Genomic DNA, 17,358 nt, shown 5'->3' with positions numbered 1-17,358 from the left:
TTTTTTTTTTTTAAGCTTTTCTCTTTAATTGGTTTTGCATATCCCATTAAGTTAAATTGTTTCCTAATAGCAAGAGTCTCATTTAGTAGCTTCTCCCCTGCCCAGCATTATGAGAGGAATCCAACTCCTGTAAATGTCATTGCCCAGTCTCATTAGGATTCCATTGGCTTTTGCAGAAACGTGTTGAGTTTTTCAGACAAAAAGAGTTCATGGTATAGAATTAGTCACTTATTTAAGATGGGATTGGAGTGAGTATGGCCCAGTAGTAGAGGTTGTGCCTAGCAGGCAGGGGGCTGTGGGCTTGGTCTTAGTGCCAGCAGAAAAACGGGGAAGCATTTTGTCCTAGTATAACTGTGGGCTGCAGCCAGGCGTGGTGGTGCACGCCTTTAATCCCAGCGCTCGGGAGGCAGAGGCAGGCAGATCACTGTGAGTTCGAGGTCAGCCTGGTCTACAAAGTGAGTCCAGGATGGCCAAGGCTACACAGAGAAACCCTGTCTCGAAAAAACAAACAAACAAACAAACAAACAAAAAAACCTGTGGGCTGCTGTCAGTGTCTTGGATAAAGCAGACGGTTTGTTACGATTGGGACTGCATCTACATCTAATCTTCAAGAAATAGAAATAACGGGTTTCTATGCAGAGAACCAAAGAATCAGAACATCATACTAACTAACTGGGGTAAAGGTGAGGACGCTAACGCAAGACCTAAAAAGAAAAGGCGTTCTATGAGATGACACAGCTGTCTAGAGTGAGGAGAAGAACATGGGCTGGAGATAGACCGGGCAGCACACACCAGTAACCCCAGCACTCAGCAGGAGCTGAGGCAGGGGGACTGCTCAGAGCCAAGCTGCTCTGTATAATGAGTTCCATGCCAGTCAGGGCTACATAGCATGGCAAGTGAGATAAATGAAGTGAACTAAAAATAACGCCAGCAGCACTAAGGAACGTGAAGTGTCTGGCTATGGTGCGTCTGCCGCTGTCCACTTTAGCCGCCAGCACGCAGGCAGCCTCCGTGTCAATGTTCAGCCATCTGTGCATTCGTTTGTACATCAAGTCGGGATATTCTAGGAGCCATCAGCACAACTCACCCTAATAACTAATAAACCAGGTAAGTAGGGACAATGAGGGGAGTGGCAACTCCAGAACTGCCCCCCCCCCAAGGCTGTGGGATCACATTAGGTTGTATAGTTACTTTGTGGAGGCGGGCTGGCCCTTCTGCTGCCGGAGATGGGAGAGAAAGCGAGTTTTACCTTCCATCGCGACTTCCCAATTGGACAGCTCGCCCAAAAAACCATATAGGAAAGTATGGGCCAAATTTCCTACCTGATATAGGTCTCTCATTTCTGTCCCAGAGTCTGAGCTTAGGAGAGGTGAGCATTTGGAGTCTTTACGGATTGCTAGGCCCGAAGGCATAAATCTTAGTTTGTTGGGGACTAAAAAAAAAAAAAAAAGCCCATGACTTTTCTTTTTGCTTTTTAAAAATGATTTATTTTTGTGTGTATTTTCCACATGTATGTGTGTGTACCATATGCACTCAGTGCCCACAGATGCCCGAAAAATATTTCAGGTCCCCCGGGGACAGCTGTCTCTCCTTCCCCACTGGAGACCTTCTCGTCAAGAAGAGTAGGAGGCAAGTTTTAGGATAATCCGTGTGGAATGGTGAAAGTGAGTACAGAAGCATATGCAAATGAGGAGATGATGAGGAAGCTCCTAGAAAGATCTGTGGCTAGCCAAAATTGACGAAAGCCTCTTTTGCGATCCTATCTATGTCTGACATATTCAATGGTTAAAATTATTAGCCGGGCGTAGTGGTACACGCCTTTAATCCCAGCACTCGGGAGGCAGAGGCAGGTGGATCGCTGTGAGTTCGAGGCCAGCCTGATCTACAAAGAGAGTCCAGGATGGCCAAGGCTACACAGAGAAACCCTGTCTCGAAAAACCAAAAAAAAAAAAAAAAAAAAAAAAAAAAAAAACAAAACCAAAAAAACAAAAAAAAAACCAAGCAAACAAAAAAATTAACTTAGGAGACGAGGGGGGTTAGCCTAGTAATAGAGCACTTGATAGCATGTACAAGACCCTGATTTTGATCCACAGCACCATTAAAAAAAAAAAGAAAACCTAAAGAATATTAACCTAAAGTATATTTACTTCTGAGCTTAAGGTCTCACGTAGCCCATGCTGCCCTCAAACGTGGTGTGTAGCCAAAGATGAACTGAAAGTTCTGATCTTCCTGCGCCACCACGGGTTTCATACTATCAAACCCAGGGCTTCACAAGCGCTTGGTAAACTGCCGACTTAGCCAAGGCACCCCGGCTCCTTTCTTCTGTTGGGGCTGAATGTAGATTGTTTGTACCTAAGTCGTGTGGCTGTCTTTTGTCCACCTTGTCTATGATACTGGAAATCAGCAAAACAATGTAACAATAGAGACACTGTATTGTCAGTACTGCAAAATGAGACAAATGTTACCAGTTCCAGTGGAATTAGAGAGTAGGGTCAAAGCCGGGACATTGCAAAGGGCTTAGTTTAGCAATACATGTCTATGGGACAGATGACAGTGGTTGGAGGAGAAGGAATTTCTGACTCCTCTCACCCACACTTTTCTTTTTTCATCCTTGATGATCACAGACCATTGGGTCTCTGCAAATTCATATTTTCACAGGGAGGAAGTCGGAAGTAGTTGGAGCGACGGAGTCGCCTCGGAGGCAGGCCTGCCATCTGCCGGCAAAGCTCATCTAGAGGGAAAACAGAGCGTTATGGGAGGCTGTCATTGGGGGTTGAGTGGGGGGCAGGGCAGAAGGCGTGGTGATGAACATGCCTTTAATCCCAGTACTTGGGAGGCAGAGGCAGGCAGATCGTTGTGAGTTCGAGGCCAGCCTGGTCTACAAAGCGAGTTCAAGACATCCAAGGCTAACACAGAGAGACCCTGTCTCTCTAAAAACCAAAGTAAATAAATAAATGGGAGGCTGCCTGACAGTGACAAGGGCTCTTGTTTTTAGCGCAGGAGAAGGCAATTCAGTGTGGTAGAATAAAATCTAAGGAGGAAAAGACTTCAGCTTTGCTGCTTGCTGAGTCACTTACTAGAAAGTTTCCAGGCTTATACAAGCCTCATTGTCCCTTTCTGTAAGTAAGCACGAAGACCTGTCTCAGTGGTGTATTTGTGAGGACTGAAACGAAACGTGTGCAAAATTAGTTTCTTTTATGTACCCAGCTTCCATTTCTAATCATGGACATACTGAACAGAAAGATGGAGTTCAGTCATTCAGCCTGCATTTAGTACGTGTTTACAACAGCTCGCTGCAGTAAATCCCCCCCCCTCCCCCGAGGTACTTAAGAGTGCCTAGAGTCCCAAACACTGCAGCCACTGCCAAGGTGGTTCCCTCCCAGGTGGCTTGCTCAGAGCCGATGGGGGCAAGCAGCAAGTTTCCTTCTGCGAAGTAACTACAGCTCTTACTCACCAACCGAGCACAAAGCTGGCCACTGAGTCAAAAGCGTCCCTGTCTGTGGTGTTGACACCAACCGCAGCGGCTGTTCGGGGCTGTCCATGGGGAAGGTGAGAAGTGTGTTTGTTCCCACCACGCACGGTCTACCGCCACACATTTTGGAGGCTTGAAAATTATGCTTTTAATATCTTCCCGCTTTCCTCTACCTTGGAGATCTCATGATAAGCAGTGTCAATGGTTTTTGGAATGGGTGGAGTGTTTATAATGTAGCCACATGGTAAAGGTCTTACTTCTTTTTTGTGGATCCTATCCATCCAAAGCCTACTGTCTCCAAACGTGTGTGCACATGTCTGTGTTCTCTTTAGAGCTGTGAACACACACAACTGAGGGTCAACCTGGAGTCTATTATTTGTAATGATGACTTGCTATTCCCCAGAACTCCCAAAAGATGAATTTTTAAATAGCCTGAGAGGGGATGGTTAAGAGCACAGGCTGCAAGGCCGGGCGTGGTGGCGCATGCCTTTAATCCCAGCACTCGGGAGGCAGAGGCAGGCGGATCGCTGTGAGTTCAAAGCCAGCCTGGTCTACAAAGTGAGTCCAGGATGGCCAAGGTTACACAGAGAAACCCTGTCTCGAAAAACCAAAAAAAAAAAAAAAAAGAGCACAGGCTGCTCTTGCAGAGGACCCGGGTTCAGTTCCCAGCACCCACAGAATGGCTTACCACCATATGTGACTCCAGTTGCTGGGTCCTCAATGCCTTCCTCTGACCCCTATGGCTGTATGCATATGTGTACACACACATACATATGAGCAAAACACTCATACACAAAGATCTTTTAGACTTAAAAAAACAAAAGTTTTTAAACAGCTTGAGCTTCAGAAAATTCTGACTGTAGGAGAGTTGGGGGTTTGCAGTCTAGCTGGGGAGGGACTTGGTTAGGATGTAGACAGATTATTATTTAAGTGTAGCTTCCAATAGGGGCTGATGGAAGAGAAGAGAATTGCCCAGCACCCTCCTCAGACACCAGACACCATGACGCTCTATTTACCTCTCATAACTGTTTCTGCCCACTGATCACCCAGACATCATCTTACCTTTCATAGCTTCGTGTTCTTTACAGACAAGTCGGGAACAGATCTCATTATTGATGATGTACATGCGCCGTAAGCTGCCACGGTCCCAATGTCATGGTTAAGGAAGGAGACAGAAAAGGTGGTGAGTGCGTCTAGCCAGGGTCCCTCTTCAACTCCTGATTTCCTGCTGCCTTCACTTTGTCTAGATTTTTCTTAAGTATACAACTTAAAAAAAACAAAAACAAAACCTTTCCTGCCGGGCGGTGGTGGCACATACCTTTAATCCCAGCACTTGGGAGGCAGAGGCAGGTGGATCTCTGTGAGTTCAAGGCCAGCCTGAACTGCTACACAGCGAGTTCCAGGACAGAGAAACCCTGTCTCGAAAAACCAAACCAAAACAAAACAAAAAAATTCTTACCTTTGAGAACATAGGAGATAGAAATGGTTTTATTGATTAAAAACCAAAAAGAAATGGTACTAATTACTCTTCTTAATGGCACTTTGTATATTTCACTTCTTAGCTTAAAGCCCTAACCCTCCTGCCCATTGTTTTCCACTTCAGAGCTGAGTCTTTGAGTCAGCTTTCAGTCAGATGATGCTCTCGTGATCGGCCTTCCTACAGCCCTCACCTCCACTGGCATCTATTAGACTGCCAGACTCCGGGAGCTCTAGGCAGCACCTTCAGGAATGGCTAAGAAGGCTGAGCTAACAACCTCTGCCCCATCAAAGGCTGCAGTGCTGCGGTGGGTGCTCATTAAAGAGTCTCCGACACGAACATGACCATCATGGAATATGCTCTTTGGACATTTTGGCATTGCTCACCTGGTGAAGCAAACCTGATGAACACACTGTTTGACTGGCCGATGGACAGAGTACAGTCTTGTACAAGCAAATTTCTCGTACCGGCATTCTGCTCAACACACAAAAAATAGGGAATTGCAAAGAGCAAAAGCATAAACAAAGGATTAAAGGGCCGAGGAGAAGGGAGACACAATGGAGGAAGACGGAGTAGTCGTTACAAAAAAAAAAAAATCAAAGTATTTTGAGGGGGGGCATGTCCTTCTTGCTTACCCAAAACAGAGTGAGAAGAAACTGACTCAAATGAAATTTAGGTGCTTCCCTACCTGGAAGCAGAAGTAGGTAAAATAATCTCTGAGGACTCATCAAGGAAAAAAATAAGTCTTTCTAGGACTATTCATGTAGCGACGTGAACCATGACACTGAGATCTGACGGTCTGAAGAAGGAGAATTCCCAGGCACAGCTTCCTTGCCCTGTTCTCAGCCACAGATGCAGATCAGAGTTACCAGTAAGTTCCAAGAACCAACGTCTAGCATCACATCCACGATAACATGGAGTCTGTAGTCCAGCTAACCTGTCCTCTCGTTCGTTAGTCAAATAAAGTCCAAAGGGGGAGAGAGTGGTTTGAGGACCAGTCGGTGGTGGCTGTTTCTTTTCCCTGCGGCTTTTAGGATAGTAGATCATTTGTTTATTTGTTTGTTTGCTTGTTTGTTTCAAGACAGGGTTTCCCTGTGTAGCATTGGCTGTCCTGGAACTCACTCTGTTGATCAGGCTGGCCTCGAACTTACAGAGATCCACCTGCCTCTGCTTTCCAAATGCTGGGATTAAAGGCATGGGCCACTATGCCAGGCAGTTAGAAAATCATTTTTAAAATAAAGAAAATGGACTTGGGGGAGTGAAAAGGCCTGAAACTACTCTTTGAATGAGAACTGGAAAGAAACTAGAAAACAAGCCTAATGGTCTTCAAAACACAAGGAGGTAAAGAATCTATTGGAAGAAAAGCTTAAGAAAAGACATGTATAAAAATTATCATAGGGCTGTAGAGATGGCTCAGCAGTTAATAACACTGGCTGCTCTTCCAGAGGACCTAAGATCAATTCCCAGGAACAACATGGCAGCTCACAACTATCTATAGTTGCTGTCCCATGGGATCGGATGTCCTCTTGTAATGTGCATGCAGACAAAATACCCATACACATAAAGGAGAGAGAGAGAGAGAGAGAGAGAGTTCATAAGACTGGAGAGATGGATCATTGGTTAAGAACACTGGCTGATCTTCCAGAAGACCCCAGACCTGTTCACAGCAGCCATACCATCTCCAACTCCAGGATTTGTCGACATCTTCTGGCCTTTAGCAGTACTGCATGCATGTGGTACACAACCTTACATGCAGACAAAGCACCCATACACATCCAATAAATAAGTAAACAAATACATCATAATAGCCGTACCTGCAGTTGCATTCTTGTCACCAGCTGAGGCTGGAAGGCAGAAATTTTATTCCGTTACTAACAATTCTACAAGTCACCATCTCTGTAACTGCCTGTGGTTCACTCAGACCCAATCCGGACACTCAGAAATAAAGAACAAATGCATTGAGGACCCTTAGTAATGTTTAGAAGGAAACCCACATTAGGCTGGCTTCAGGCACACTAGCAAAGACCTGTAAAAATTAAGATGGAATCCTGGCTTTCACCATTCTCTCATGGAGGGTTAAGGAATTTGCTGAACTAAAGGTATCATTATGCTAAGCAGGGTGTAGTAGCACACACTTTTAATCAAAGCACTCAGGAGGTAGAAACAAATGGATCTCTGTGAGTTCAAGGCCAGCCTGGTCTACAGAATAAGTTCCAGGACAGCCAGGCCAACACAGAGAAATCATCTTAAGAAACAAAAAACTATTATTATATTCGTTAATTGGTGGAAAGAAATCATCGTGGTGCGTACCTAAATTTAACCCCAGCACTCAGAGGCAGATGGTGGGTCTGTGAGTTCAAGGCTAGCTTGGGTGTATAGAGTTCCAAGTTGGCCAGGGCAACATAATGAGAACCTGTCTTTTCCCTATGTAACCCAAGTTTGTTTCAATGCCCTGAGCTTAAGGGATTCTCCTGCCTCAGCCTCTCAGGTGGCTAAGATTACAAGCACGTGTGGAGCCGGGCGTGGTGGCGCAAGCCTTTAATCCCAGCACTCGGGAGGCAGAGGCAGGCGGATCGCTGTGAGTTCAAAGCCAGCCTGGTCTACAAAGTGAGTCCAGGACAGCCAAGGGTACACAGAGAAACCCTGTCTCGAAAAACCAAAAAAAAAAAAACCAAAAAAAAAAAAAAAAAACAAGCACACGTGAACCTATTTAGCAGGAAGTAGCAGATTACTAGAAATGCAAGGCTAAAGGCCTGTTACCCGGAAGGCCTGCTTCCTAGAGCTGAGCAGGGGAGACCACTGCGGTGCGGTAGGAGCTTTTCCCTAGACAAGGTCTCTTTTCCACGAGGGAGGTACGTAATCACAGGCTCTGTGAGGAGAGGTTTGGGGTAAGGAAGGAGGGCCAGGCTCATAGCTCAAACTGACCTAGGTGTAAGTTTGTTTGATGTACACTTAATTTTTTTTGTTTTGTTTGTTTGTTTTTGTTTTCAGACAGAGTTTCTCTCTGTAACAGGCCTGGCTGTCCTGGAACTCACTTTGTAGATCAGGTTGGCCTTGAACTCACAGAGATCCAATGTGTATTTAGTTAACAGGAAGGAGATAAAACATTAAGGAACCAGAGCATTAGGAGAGTCATCTGGGAGAGCATCATTGGAGAGCTAATAGACGAAGCAGGGGGCATGGTCGTGCACACCCTTAATCCCAGCACTCGGGAGGCAGAGGCAAGCAGATCAATGTGAGTTCAAGGCCAGACTGGTCTACAAAGGGAGTCCAGGACAGCCAGGGCTACACAGAGAAACCTTGTCTCAAAAAAACCAAAAAAAAAAAAAAAAAAAAAAAAAAAGAAGAAGAAGAAAGAAGGAAAAAAAGAAAGAGCAGGGAGAGGCTAACTAACCTCATCTACTGTATGCTTTCTTTTTTTGTTTGAAAAAATGTAAACTTTATTTTATGTATATGGTCCTCTGCCTGCATGTATATCTGTTACCCAGTGTGTACAGGCCAGAGGAGGGCGTTGTGTCTGTCCTGTTTCTCCCCCTAGCCCCCCACCCCGCCCCCCTGCAGGACTGGAGTTAGAGATGGTTGTTGTGGGAAGCCATGCCAAATTCTGCCATGTCGGAAATCCTGTGCTTAGGCTGCATGCTGTGGCCTTTGAGTTGCTGGCCTTTGCCTCACGAGGTCTTGTGTTCTAGGCTATCCTAGGACTATTTACCTTGGAAAGAAGTAGGGAAGTCCCAACTTGGAACCACCCAGAGGATCCAGGAAGTTCTTGCAGGGAACTACTCAGAGAACTAGGAAGTTCTATAGGGAGCGATTCTGGCTATTGTATTCTTGCCTGGAGGCTAGGGTGACTGAGATTAGGATAGATCCTATTGACCTTGCTCTCTCTATATTCTTACTAGTCGGGCATTAAAGTGAATCTTGATCAGAAATTTTCTGACTTGATCCGTTATTTCTCGCGTCTCTGTATCCTACTTTCAATCCCCACTCCCTCTTTGAGGTGAACCCTGATTCGATTTTTCCCACGGGCCAGGACACGACAGGTTGTGAGCCATCATGTGCATGCTGAGAATAGAACCCATTTCCCGCCAGAAGAGCTCTCCATCACTGATCTCTCCAGCCCCTATTGTGTGTTCCATTCATTTTTTTTTTTTTTTGGCGGGGGGAGTGGTATTTGAGACAGGGTCTCTGTGTAGCTTTGACTGTCCTGGACTGGCTTTGTAGACCAGGCTGGTCTCGAACTCACAGAGATCTGCTTGCCTCTGCCTCCCCAATGCTGGCATTAAAGACATGCTCCACCACACCTGGCTCCCTACTGCATGCTTTCAGATGCGTTCCTGTGCTAATTGTTTCCCAATCCTGTGTTTCTAATTCAGACCTCATTCCCAAAGCTCAGAATACACAGGACTAACTGGTATCTTATGTGGGTTACTGTCTGTTTTCGAGAGTCTTCAAATTCAACAAACCATTACCAGTTGGAGCATGGCTGGGACCTGGCTGCTGTCATGGTCCCTAAGATGCTGCTGACATCTCACTTCCCCTTCCCTGGCCTTTGCCAGGCCATCCTTTACTGGGACCACTGCTTCCAGTTCCAGGCTCCTCCTGGTTAAATCCCTTTGCTTCCTGGACCCACAGGTTGGGAACAGCAGTAGGCTGGGGTAGTGCAAATGAGAGTGGAGCATGCTCTTCCCAGTGCACAAAACTGGCTAAAGCCCCACCCCCTTACCTAAGGCTGCCCTTCAGGCTGCCCTCCCCACCCTAAGCTTTTTACACTCGCCCTTGCCTTTCCTTGTAAGGGAGTCCCCTCCTACTCATTGGATTCCAAACTGCCATAAATTTAAATTAAATGGCTGGAAGGCTGCACCACACAAACTGGAGCTCCGTTTAGGACACTTCAGCAGGGCCTTGCCTTCTATCTGGGCTCTGGGGGTATTATGAGGGTGGGGGCGGGGAGAAGCCCAGAACAGCCCTAGTGGCCCTGTAACCCCAGATCTGAACTCACCCAAGTCATCTGTGGAAGGTGTGATATCAGCCAGAACTGAAAAGGCACAAAATAGTAGATGTGAGAAGGGCCTGGAATTGCCAGGGGAAGACGGAGCAGGACAGGGAGTGTGGCAGTCCCAGAGCTAGGACAAGGCTTATGTCAGGGGAAGAGAATTCATTGAAGTCCCCAGGAATTTTGTGAATGAATGCTAGTGCCCTTAACATACGTATCTTGGATATCTTTAATATACAGGGTTGTAGTGGCTTTTTGTTTGTTTGCTTGTTTTTTGGTTTTTTTTTTAAATGTGCATTAATGTTTTGCCTGCATATATGTCTGTGTGAAGGCATCAGATGCCCAGAAACTACAGATAGCTGTGAGCTGCCATGTGGGTATTGGGAATTGAACCCAGGTCCTCTGGAGGAACAGCCAGTGCTCTGAACTGCTGAGCCATCTCTCTGGCCCCCTACAGGTCTTATTTTAGCTATTAATCCACATTGTTTCCTCTTTCTATTTTACATTTGTTTGTTTATTTTGTGTGTGTGCGTGCCCACATGTTACAGTATGTGTGTGTGTGCCGTCTGAGGATAGTTTTGGGGAGCCTGTTCTTTCCTTCTACCGCGTCAAATTGAGTTCCTCGGGCTTGGTAACAAGCACCTTTACACGCTAAGCCACCTTGTCAAAACCCTGTTCCCTCCCTTTAGAGGACTATCGAGGAGTTTCTCTCTCCTTTTTTTGTTTTTTGTTTTGTTTTGTTTTGTTTTGTGTTTTTAATCATCACTGCTAGTCACTGAGCTACCACTCCCACCACTTCATTTTTCCCAGGACTGAAAAATTCAGGATTGAGTTGGGAGCTGAAATATTGTGAATATTCCAAGACCATGCCGTTTCTTAAGAACTTTGGTAAACATCACCTGTGTCATCTGTAGTAGGGTCATTCACCAGATCTGCAAAGACACAAAATGGGACAGGATGTGAAGGCAAGAGAAGAGCAGCAGGCTGTGGAGCTGGTTAGCTCGATGAGAGCAAAGGCACATGGACTCAGGCAAACTAGCTGGAGGGACCATCGTTGAGAGAATTAAGAGAGGAGAGTGAGTGAGGCTGGGTGTGTTTGGAATGCCACTAAAACAGAAAGGTGCCGCATGAGTGCTTAGTGTCACCTCTTCTCTGGGCAGACATCACCCACAACCCTTTCCTTTTCTTTCTTTCTGCCTGCATGCCAGAAGAGGGCATCAGATCTCATTATAGATGGTTCAAAGGCACGGTGTGGTTGCTGGGAATTGAACTCAGGACCTTTGGAAGAGCAGCCAGTGCTCTTAACCTCTGAGCCATCTCTCCAGCCCCACCCTCAACCCTCTCCATTCCCCAGTGGTAATAAGTACACACCCCAAGGCAGGCTGACTTACTAGGGTCTTCTGTGAATGATTCGGTCACATCATCTGAAAAATAAACAAAACAGGTTTTGGGCATTCCACCCTCGCACTTCCAGCGAGCGAAGCTGGTTTGCCCGACACTGGATACTCAGTTCTAAAGACCCTGTGGCTGTCTTTCTTTGCCTGCCTGTAATCATTGAAGTGGGCTTTTAGTGCTGCCCAGCCTGGGAGATTTGCCTTGGCAAACTCAGCTGCAACTCAGACCTGTTGGCCACTTCAGCCTTTTCCTCAAGCCTCTGAATAGTGTGGTTTGTTCACAAATGAGCACAGGAGTAAAGAAAGTAAAATTTAAAACCACGTTAAAGTATTAAACAAAAATGTCTCGGCTGGGCCTGGTGGCACATGCCTTTGGCAGAGGCAGGCGGATCTCTGTGGTCTACAAAGTGAGTCCAGAACAGCCACGGCTACACAGAGAGACCCTGTCTTGAAAAACAAAAACAAAAACAAAAAAGAAAAAAAAAAGTCTCTAAATGACTAAGTCATTGATAACCTTTTTGTTTTTGTTTGTTTGCTTGTTTTTCCGAGACAGGGTTTCTTTGTGTATCCTTGGCTGACCTTGACTCACTTTGTAGACCAGGCAGGCTGGTCTTGAACTCTGCCACCTGAGTGCTGGGAATAAAGACCTACACCAACGCACCAAGCTTCCTTTTTCTTTTTTTTTTTTGAGGGAGAGTCTCAGATAGTCCAACTTGTTATGTAGCTGAGAATGGCCTTGAACTCCTAATCACCAAGTCTCTGACTCCTAAATGCTGGGATAATAAGCGCGTGCTACCACACCTAGTTATGTGGTATTGGAGGTCAAACCCAGGGCTTTGCAAACTTGGTAACTACACTACCAGCTGAGCTACAATTCCAGCCCTGAAGTCTCTATTTAAAGCAAAAATATCAATGTATTATGCTCGCTTTTATTTTGAGACAGGGTCTTGCTTAGTAGCCCAGGCTCACCTGATATTCAAAATCCCCCTTTCTTAGTCTCCCCAATGCTAGGATTACAGGTATGAATTCACTCAGGCTTGGCTGACTTTGTAGTGTGCGTGCGTTAAGCTGTAGAGAAACCCAGAGCATCACACATGCTAAGCACAGCCTCTGGCATGCTAATGTGTATATTCTAATGTGTCCGGCTCAAAAAGTGTATATTTTTATTATCCATGTTTAAGATGTACAGCGTGATGTTTTGACATACACATATAAAGTAGTGAGATAATTACTGTAGCCAAGTAGTCACATACACGTACTCATTTCCTCACATAGTTATTTTTTGTATGTGGGGGTAATAATGGTATTTAAATACTATATTCAGCAAATATTCTACTCATAACTGTAGGTTATAGTTAAAAAAAAATCCTATTTCCCCCACTAGAGGTCAGCAAATTCATGTAGTTTACTTTGGCTTTTTCTTTTTTTTCTCTCTCGTTTTCTTTTGGGTTTTGTTTGTTTGTTTGTTTGTTTTTTGTTTTTTGAGACAGGGTTTCTCTGTGTTATCTTGGTTATTGAGGCTGGCCAGGCTAGCCTCGAACACACAGTGATCTGTCTGCCTTTGCCTCCCAAAAGCTGAGATTAAAGGCTTTTTTTTGTTTTTTTTTCATTTTCTCATGCTTCAGTTTCTAAATCAGATTTCCCCCCAGTCCTGAGTATAGTAATAGTTCTGTAGAAAATGTTCATTAAGCTAGATGTAGTGACATTCACTCAAAGACGGCACGGTAAAAACCTGTCACCCATCTTCCAGAATGTTCGTTGGTTGGCTGGTTGGTTGGTTTGGTTTGGTTTTTGAGCTCTAGCTGTCCTGGAACTCGCTATATAGACCAGGCAGGCTAGCCTAGAACTCACACAGACATCCTCCTGCCTCTGCCTCCTGCATGCTGGTATCAAAAAGGTGTGTGCCACTGAGTCTGCCTTCAGAATGCTTTTGAAAGGCAAAAGGTTGCACTATTCCTAAAAAGGAAAAACCCCACTTAAACACGTTGTTTAGAGGCTGAAGCTAGCACAGCCATACTGTTCTAGTCAGGCTCCATCTCAGAGCCAGAGTCATTTTCAGATGTAAAATCTGGCCGTGGCAAAGCCGTCTCAAGCCTTAGCACATTCCTTGGGAGCCAGCCCTGGACCCTGGGAGTACGGAAAGTTGCAGCTCTACCTGGCCCTTGTGGGGACTCAGGCCTGTAATCTCAGCACGTGGGTGGTAGAGGCAGGAAGATCAGAAGTTCAAGGTCAGCTCACAAGAGACTTCTTGGTTGGGAGAGGGAGGGAGGGAGGCAAAAAACAATTACAGGCTGGAAAGATGGCTCAGGAGTTTCAAGAGCTTGCCTTCAGTTCCCAGCACACATATAGTAGCTCACAATCATTTGTACTCCAGTTCCAGGGCTCCACTGAGTTTTGTTTTTTGTGTTGCTGTTGTTTGTTCTTTCTGATCTCTGTGGGCCCGAGGCACACCCTTGATACACAGGCATACATATAGGATATGAATAAATCTGAAAAAAAAAGTTGTAGGTAGGAAAGGTTAATTTATTTTAAATTATCTTATTTGTATGAGTGTTGGCCTGCATGTGTGACCGTGTACCACACGTGTGCCCCATGCCAAGGAGGCCAGAAGAAAGCTTTGGATCTTCTGGAACTCAATGCATCCCAGGCTTGCCTTGAACTCCTGCCCTGAGTCATCACACTCCGCTCAGAACAAATTATGATAAAAAGGAGTCCGTGTCTGCCCATTCCCAGAGGATATTTGAGAAATCACTGACTGAGATGGTGGTAGTGGCCGTGTAGGGGAGGTAAGCCTTCCTGGGGTCACCTCAATCTTTCCTTGTTCAGTCTCAAAAGGCTAGCCCACATTCCAGTCTAGCGACGCACTGAAAAAGCCATGAGGTCACAGGAGCGTCTGGCGGCTGCCTGTGGGGACTGCACAGCCAACTCCCTGGTGTCTGGATAAACCTCAGGTTGAAGAACTCTTCACAAACAGCCACCATCTAAATGTTCCCTTCAGGGCTGAAAAGTCCCTGAAAAGGAATCTCAGGACAGTTGCAGCCAAACCTCTGCAGGACAGTCTACACAGGAGGGGTCCTTAGCCAGCCTGGAGGAGCCAGCTCGGTGTCAGTTTATCGTTTATTACTACCAAAATCTGTTGGTTCAGATGCTCAGATTTGAGTATAAAAGGAAAACAATGGGGAAAGAGTTTTAGTTCCTCCTCCTCCTCCTCTTCCTTCTTCTTCTAACAAGGTCTTACTACATAATACTAGTCCTGGCTTGGAACTCGCTTGCTTTGTAGACCCGGCTAGCCTTGAACTGAAAGATCTACCTCCCTTTACTACCTGAGTGCTGGGAATAAAGGCGTGCACCACCATGTCTATCTTTAGTTATTTTTTGTTTTGTTTTGTACTTACAACTGGCATTTTAAAAATGAATTTAGAAGCTGGGTGTGGTGGCACATGCCTTTAATCCCAGCACTTGGGAGGCAGAGGCAGGTGGATCTCTGTGAGTTGGAGGCCAACCTGGTCTACAAAGTGAGTCCAGGACAGCCAGGGTTACACAGAGAAACCCTGCCTCAAAAACCAAAAAACAACAATAATAACAACAAAATGAATTCAAATAAATACATCAGAATGTTTTATTTTGCAAGTGTAAAGTATTATTTTATAATTTTGTTTCTGTTTTAAATACAGCCTTAACATATGTATTTATTGTTGCTGGTACTGGTACAAAAGATTAAAATATAGACACAAGATGTCTGTGATGGTGCACGCCTTTAATCCCAGCACTTAGAAGGCAGAGACAGGGGGACCTCTGTGAGTTCGAGGCCAGCTGTAGCTCAGTTGGTAGAGTCTGTGCCTAACACATTTATAAAGCACTGGTTTCAAGTCTCAGCATCACATTAACCACAGTGTGTGTGTGTGTGTGTGTGTGTGTGTGTGTGTGTGTGAAGAAAAAGCCTGGGAGGACCTCCCACGCTGCCTTTACACTTTAGTTTTCTGTTGTTAGGTGGGTAGGAGAGTGCTATCTGGATGCTGAGTGGTGGGTGAGTGGTAGAGCATTATCCTAGCGTTTGCGTGGCTCTGGGTTTAATCCTCCATATCACAAAAACTCACAAAGAAATAAAGCAGAGTCCCCTGGTCAGTAAGGAAAGAAAAGGGTGTAGGGATATAGTTCAATTGTAAGGTACTTGCCTAATATGCTAAAACCTGGGTTCAGTTTCCAAGATTACAGATAATAAACCAGGCATGGTGGTACACACCTTAAATCCCAGCACTCCAGAGGAAGAGGCAGGCAAATCCCTGGGTTCAAGGTGAGGTTTTATGAATGGGATGATGGGACTGTGGGTTCGGGTAAAGTTGATCCTACTTTTCATACCTTGGCAGTGTAGCTCTCTGTCCTAGAACTTATTTTTTTTTTCCAAGACAGTTTTTTTGTTTTGTCTTTTCATATAGCCCAGGCTGTCCTGGAACTCACTCGGTAGATCAGGCTAGCCATGAACTCAGAGATCCACTTACCTCTGCCTCCTGAGTGCTGGGACTAAAGGCATGTGCCACTACCACCTGGCAAAATGTGTAGCCCAGGCTGGCCTCAACCTCATGGGCCTCCTGCCCTCACTTCCTTCAGCAAATCCTACCAGGTGTGCACCACCACCATAACGGGCCTAGAACAGATTCATCTCTGTTTGGGAGTCTCATTGTGTATCCCTGGCTGGCCTTGAACTCAGTTTGCTTGCTTCTACTCCCTAAGTGCTGGGACTAAGGTATGTGCCCCCCTTGCTTGACCCTAGAACAGATTCTCAGCTCCTGCTGTTGTTCTCCATTGACCAGAACCCCAACTAAACCGGTAAGAAAGACTTCACCTACCTCCTCGTTGACCATGGACACCTACGAGCAGCCAGTCTGTTCCAAAGGAAGAAAACAGATGTAACTTTGGATTTCCTCACTCCTTTTATGAGATGAATCAGAATACAACGGAAACATTGTTGCATGCTATCTTTGTGATTTTTCCCTATGTGTTTCCAACACAAGACAACTTCGGCTATGCACAAAGCTAATCCAACACTAAAAAAAACACCCCAGAAAGACACTTTCTCAAGAACAAAGCCCACTCTTGCTCCGCCCTGACTCAGTTTCCTCTCTTGCCCTCATTGCCAATGAGGAAGGGCCATGATCCACAGAGGAACCCAGAAGCCTCTCTAGGCAAGGAGAACTGAGTCCTAGGTCTGCATCCGGCAGGGGAGGGGAAATACAGTAACATTTCTGCAAAGTCCAAGGTTGTGTTCTATGACCAATTCTTGAGCTGGATTCTATGCCACCTGTGAAGAGTGCTTTTCTTTTGTGCATAGGTGCAGAAGGGGCTTCCCTCATGTATGTGAATATATTTGTGTCTGTCCAGGCACAGGTTAGGTGGTAAATGCATGATTTTGCCACTTTGCTTCAAGGGTTTTAATGTGGTCCTGTTTCCTAATAGATGGTGTGTGTGTGTGTGTGTGTGTGTGTGTGTGTTACTTCTTGTTCCTTTGGGATATGTTGAATTATATGTCTACAGGCAACTCTCTTTTAGGCATTAGTAAGCACCTGTGTTTTAATTTCACATTAGTTTAAGTTCCCATCCCTAAGGCCACCTCTCACCACAGTCTGCACTTTTGTCTTTGACGCGAGCCCCTTCAGCCTCAGTCCCCTTGCTGTCTGACCCACAGCCCTGCACACAGGGACTAAGGAACTGATGTGTTAGGGAGAAAAAAGTTAAAGCAGGGACTCACCAGCAGGGATGCCGAGTACCATGACGAGCAGCAGCACCTTGGCCCCAAAGATCGGCATGCCTAAGGGTAGGGCGGGGTGGAGCAGAGAAAGCATGATGCTGAGAGACAGCAGCACCCTGCTTCTGGGGAAAGATGTCTCCTTGTCACCCCCAGAAACCTTGTTTTCTCTTTACCACTCAAATCCTTTCTTATCTTTCATCCAACGTTCATTTCCCTCAGTCTACTGAGCCACTCTACTCTCACTACCATTCTCCTTCTTGTTTAAAAACATATTTT

The 17,358-nt window shown here is 45.6% G+C and overlaps 1 protein-coding gene across 2 annotated transcripts; it reads right to left on the bottom strand.

Moving 5' to 3' along the window:
• Nucleotides 1-2,292: 2,292 nt before the first annotated feature.
• Mfap5 (microfibril associated protein 5) lies at nucleotides 2,293-17,136 on the bottom strand. Of its 2 annotated transcripts, XM_051155295.1 has the most exons (9): nucleotides 17,083-17,136; nucleotides 16,184-16,219; nucleotides 11,334-11,366; nucleotides 10,842-10,874; nucleotides 9,949-9,984; nucleotides 6,764-6,793; nucleotides 5,336-5,423; nucleotides 4,535-4,608; nucleotides 2,295-2,731 (listed from the first exon to the last, which is right to left on the bottom strand). In XM_051155295.1, the coding sequence occupies exons 1-9, from the start codon at nucleotides 17,102-17,104 to the stop codon at nucleotides 2,619-2,621; spliced, it is 465 nt and encodes a 154-aa protein (XP_051011252.1). In that variant the 5' UTR covers nucleotides 17,105-17,136; the 3' UTR covers nucleotides 2,295-2,618. The 2 variants fall into 2 exon arrangements, with proteins under 2 accessions (XP_051011253.1, XP_051011252.1); XM_051155296.1 differs by lacking the exon at nucleotides 9,949-9,984 and having other exon boundaries at nucleotides 2,293-2,731.
• Nucleotides 17,137-17,358: the final 222 nt, after the last annotated feature.

This window comes from Acomys russatus, chromosome 13, assembly GCF_903995435.1.
Source record: "Acomys russatus chromosome 13, mAcoRus1.1, whole genome shotgun sequence".
In the NCBI taxonomy this organism is placed as follows: domain Eukaryota; kingdom Metazoa; phylum Chordata; class Mammalia; order Rodentia; family Muridae; genus Acomys; species Acomys russatus.
Note: the sequence above shows the minus strand (reverse complement) of the source record. Positions and strands in the feature narration are given on the sequence as shown.

What these genes read in the sequence shown, in the direction of transcription:
- Mfap5 (XM_051155295.1), bottom strand. Translation starts at nt 17,104, where the DNA reads ATGGTACTCGGCATCCCTGCTG. An exon ending in ATCATTCACAGAAGACCCTA is followed by an intron (nt 10,875 to 11,333) that starts GTAAGTCAGCCT and finishes GTGTCTTTGCAG; the next exon opens with ATCTGGTGAATGACCCTACT. An exon ending in AGAACACGAAGCTATGAAAG is followed by an intron (nt 2,732 to 4,534) that starts GTAAGATGATGT and finishes TTTTCCCTCTAG; the next exon opens with ATGAGCTTTGCCGGCAGATG.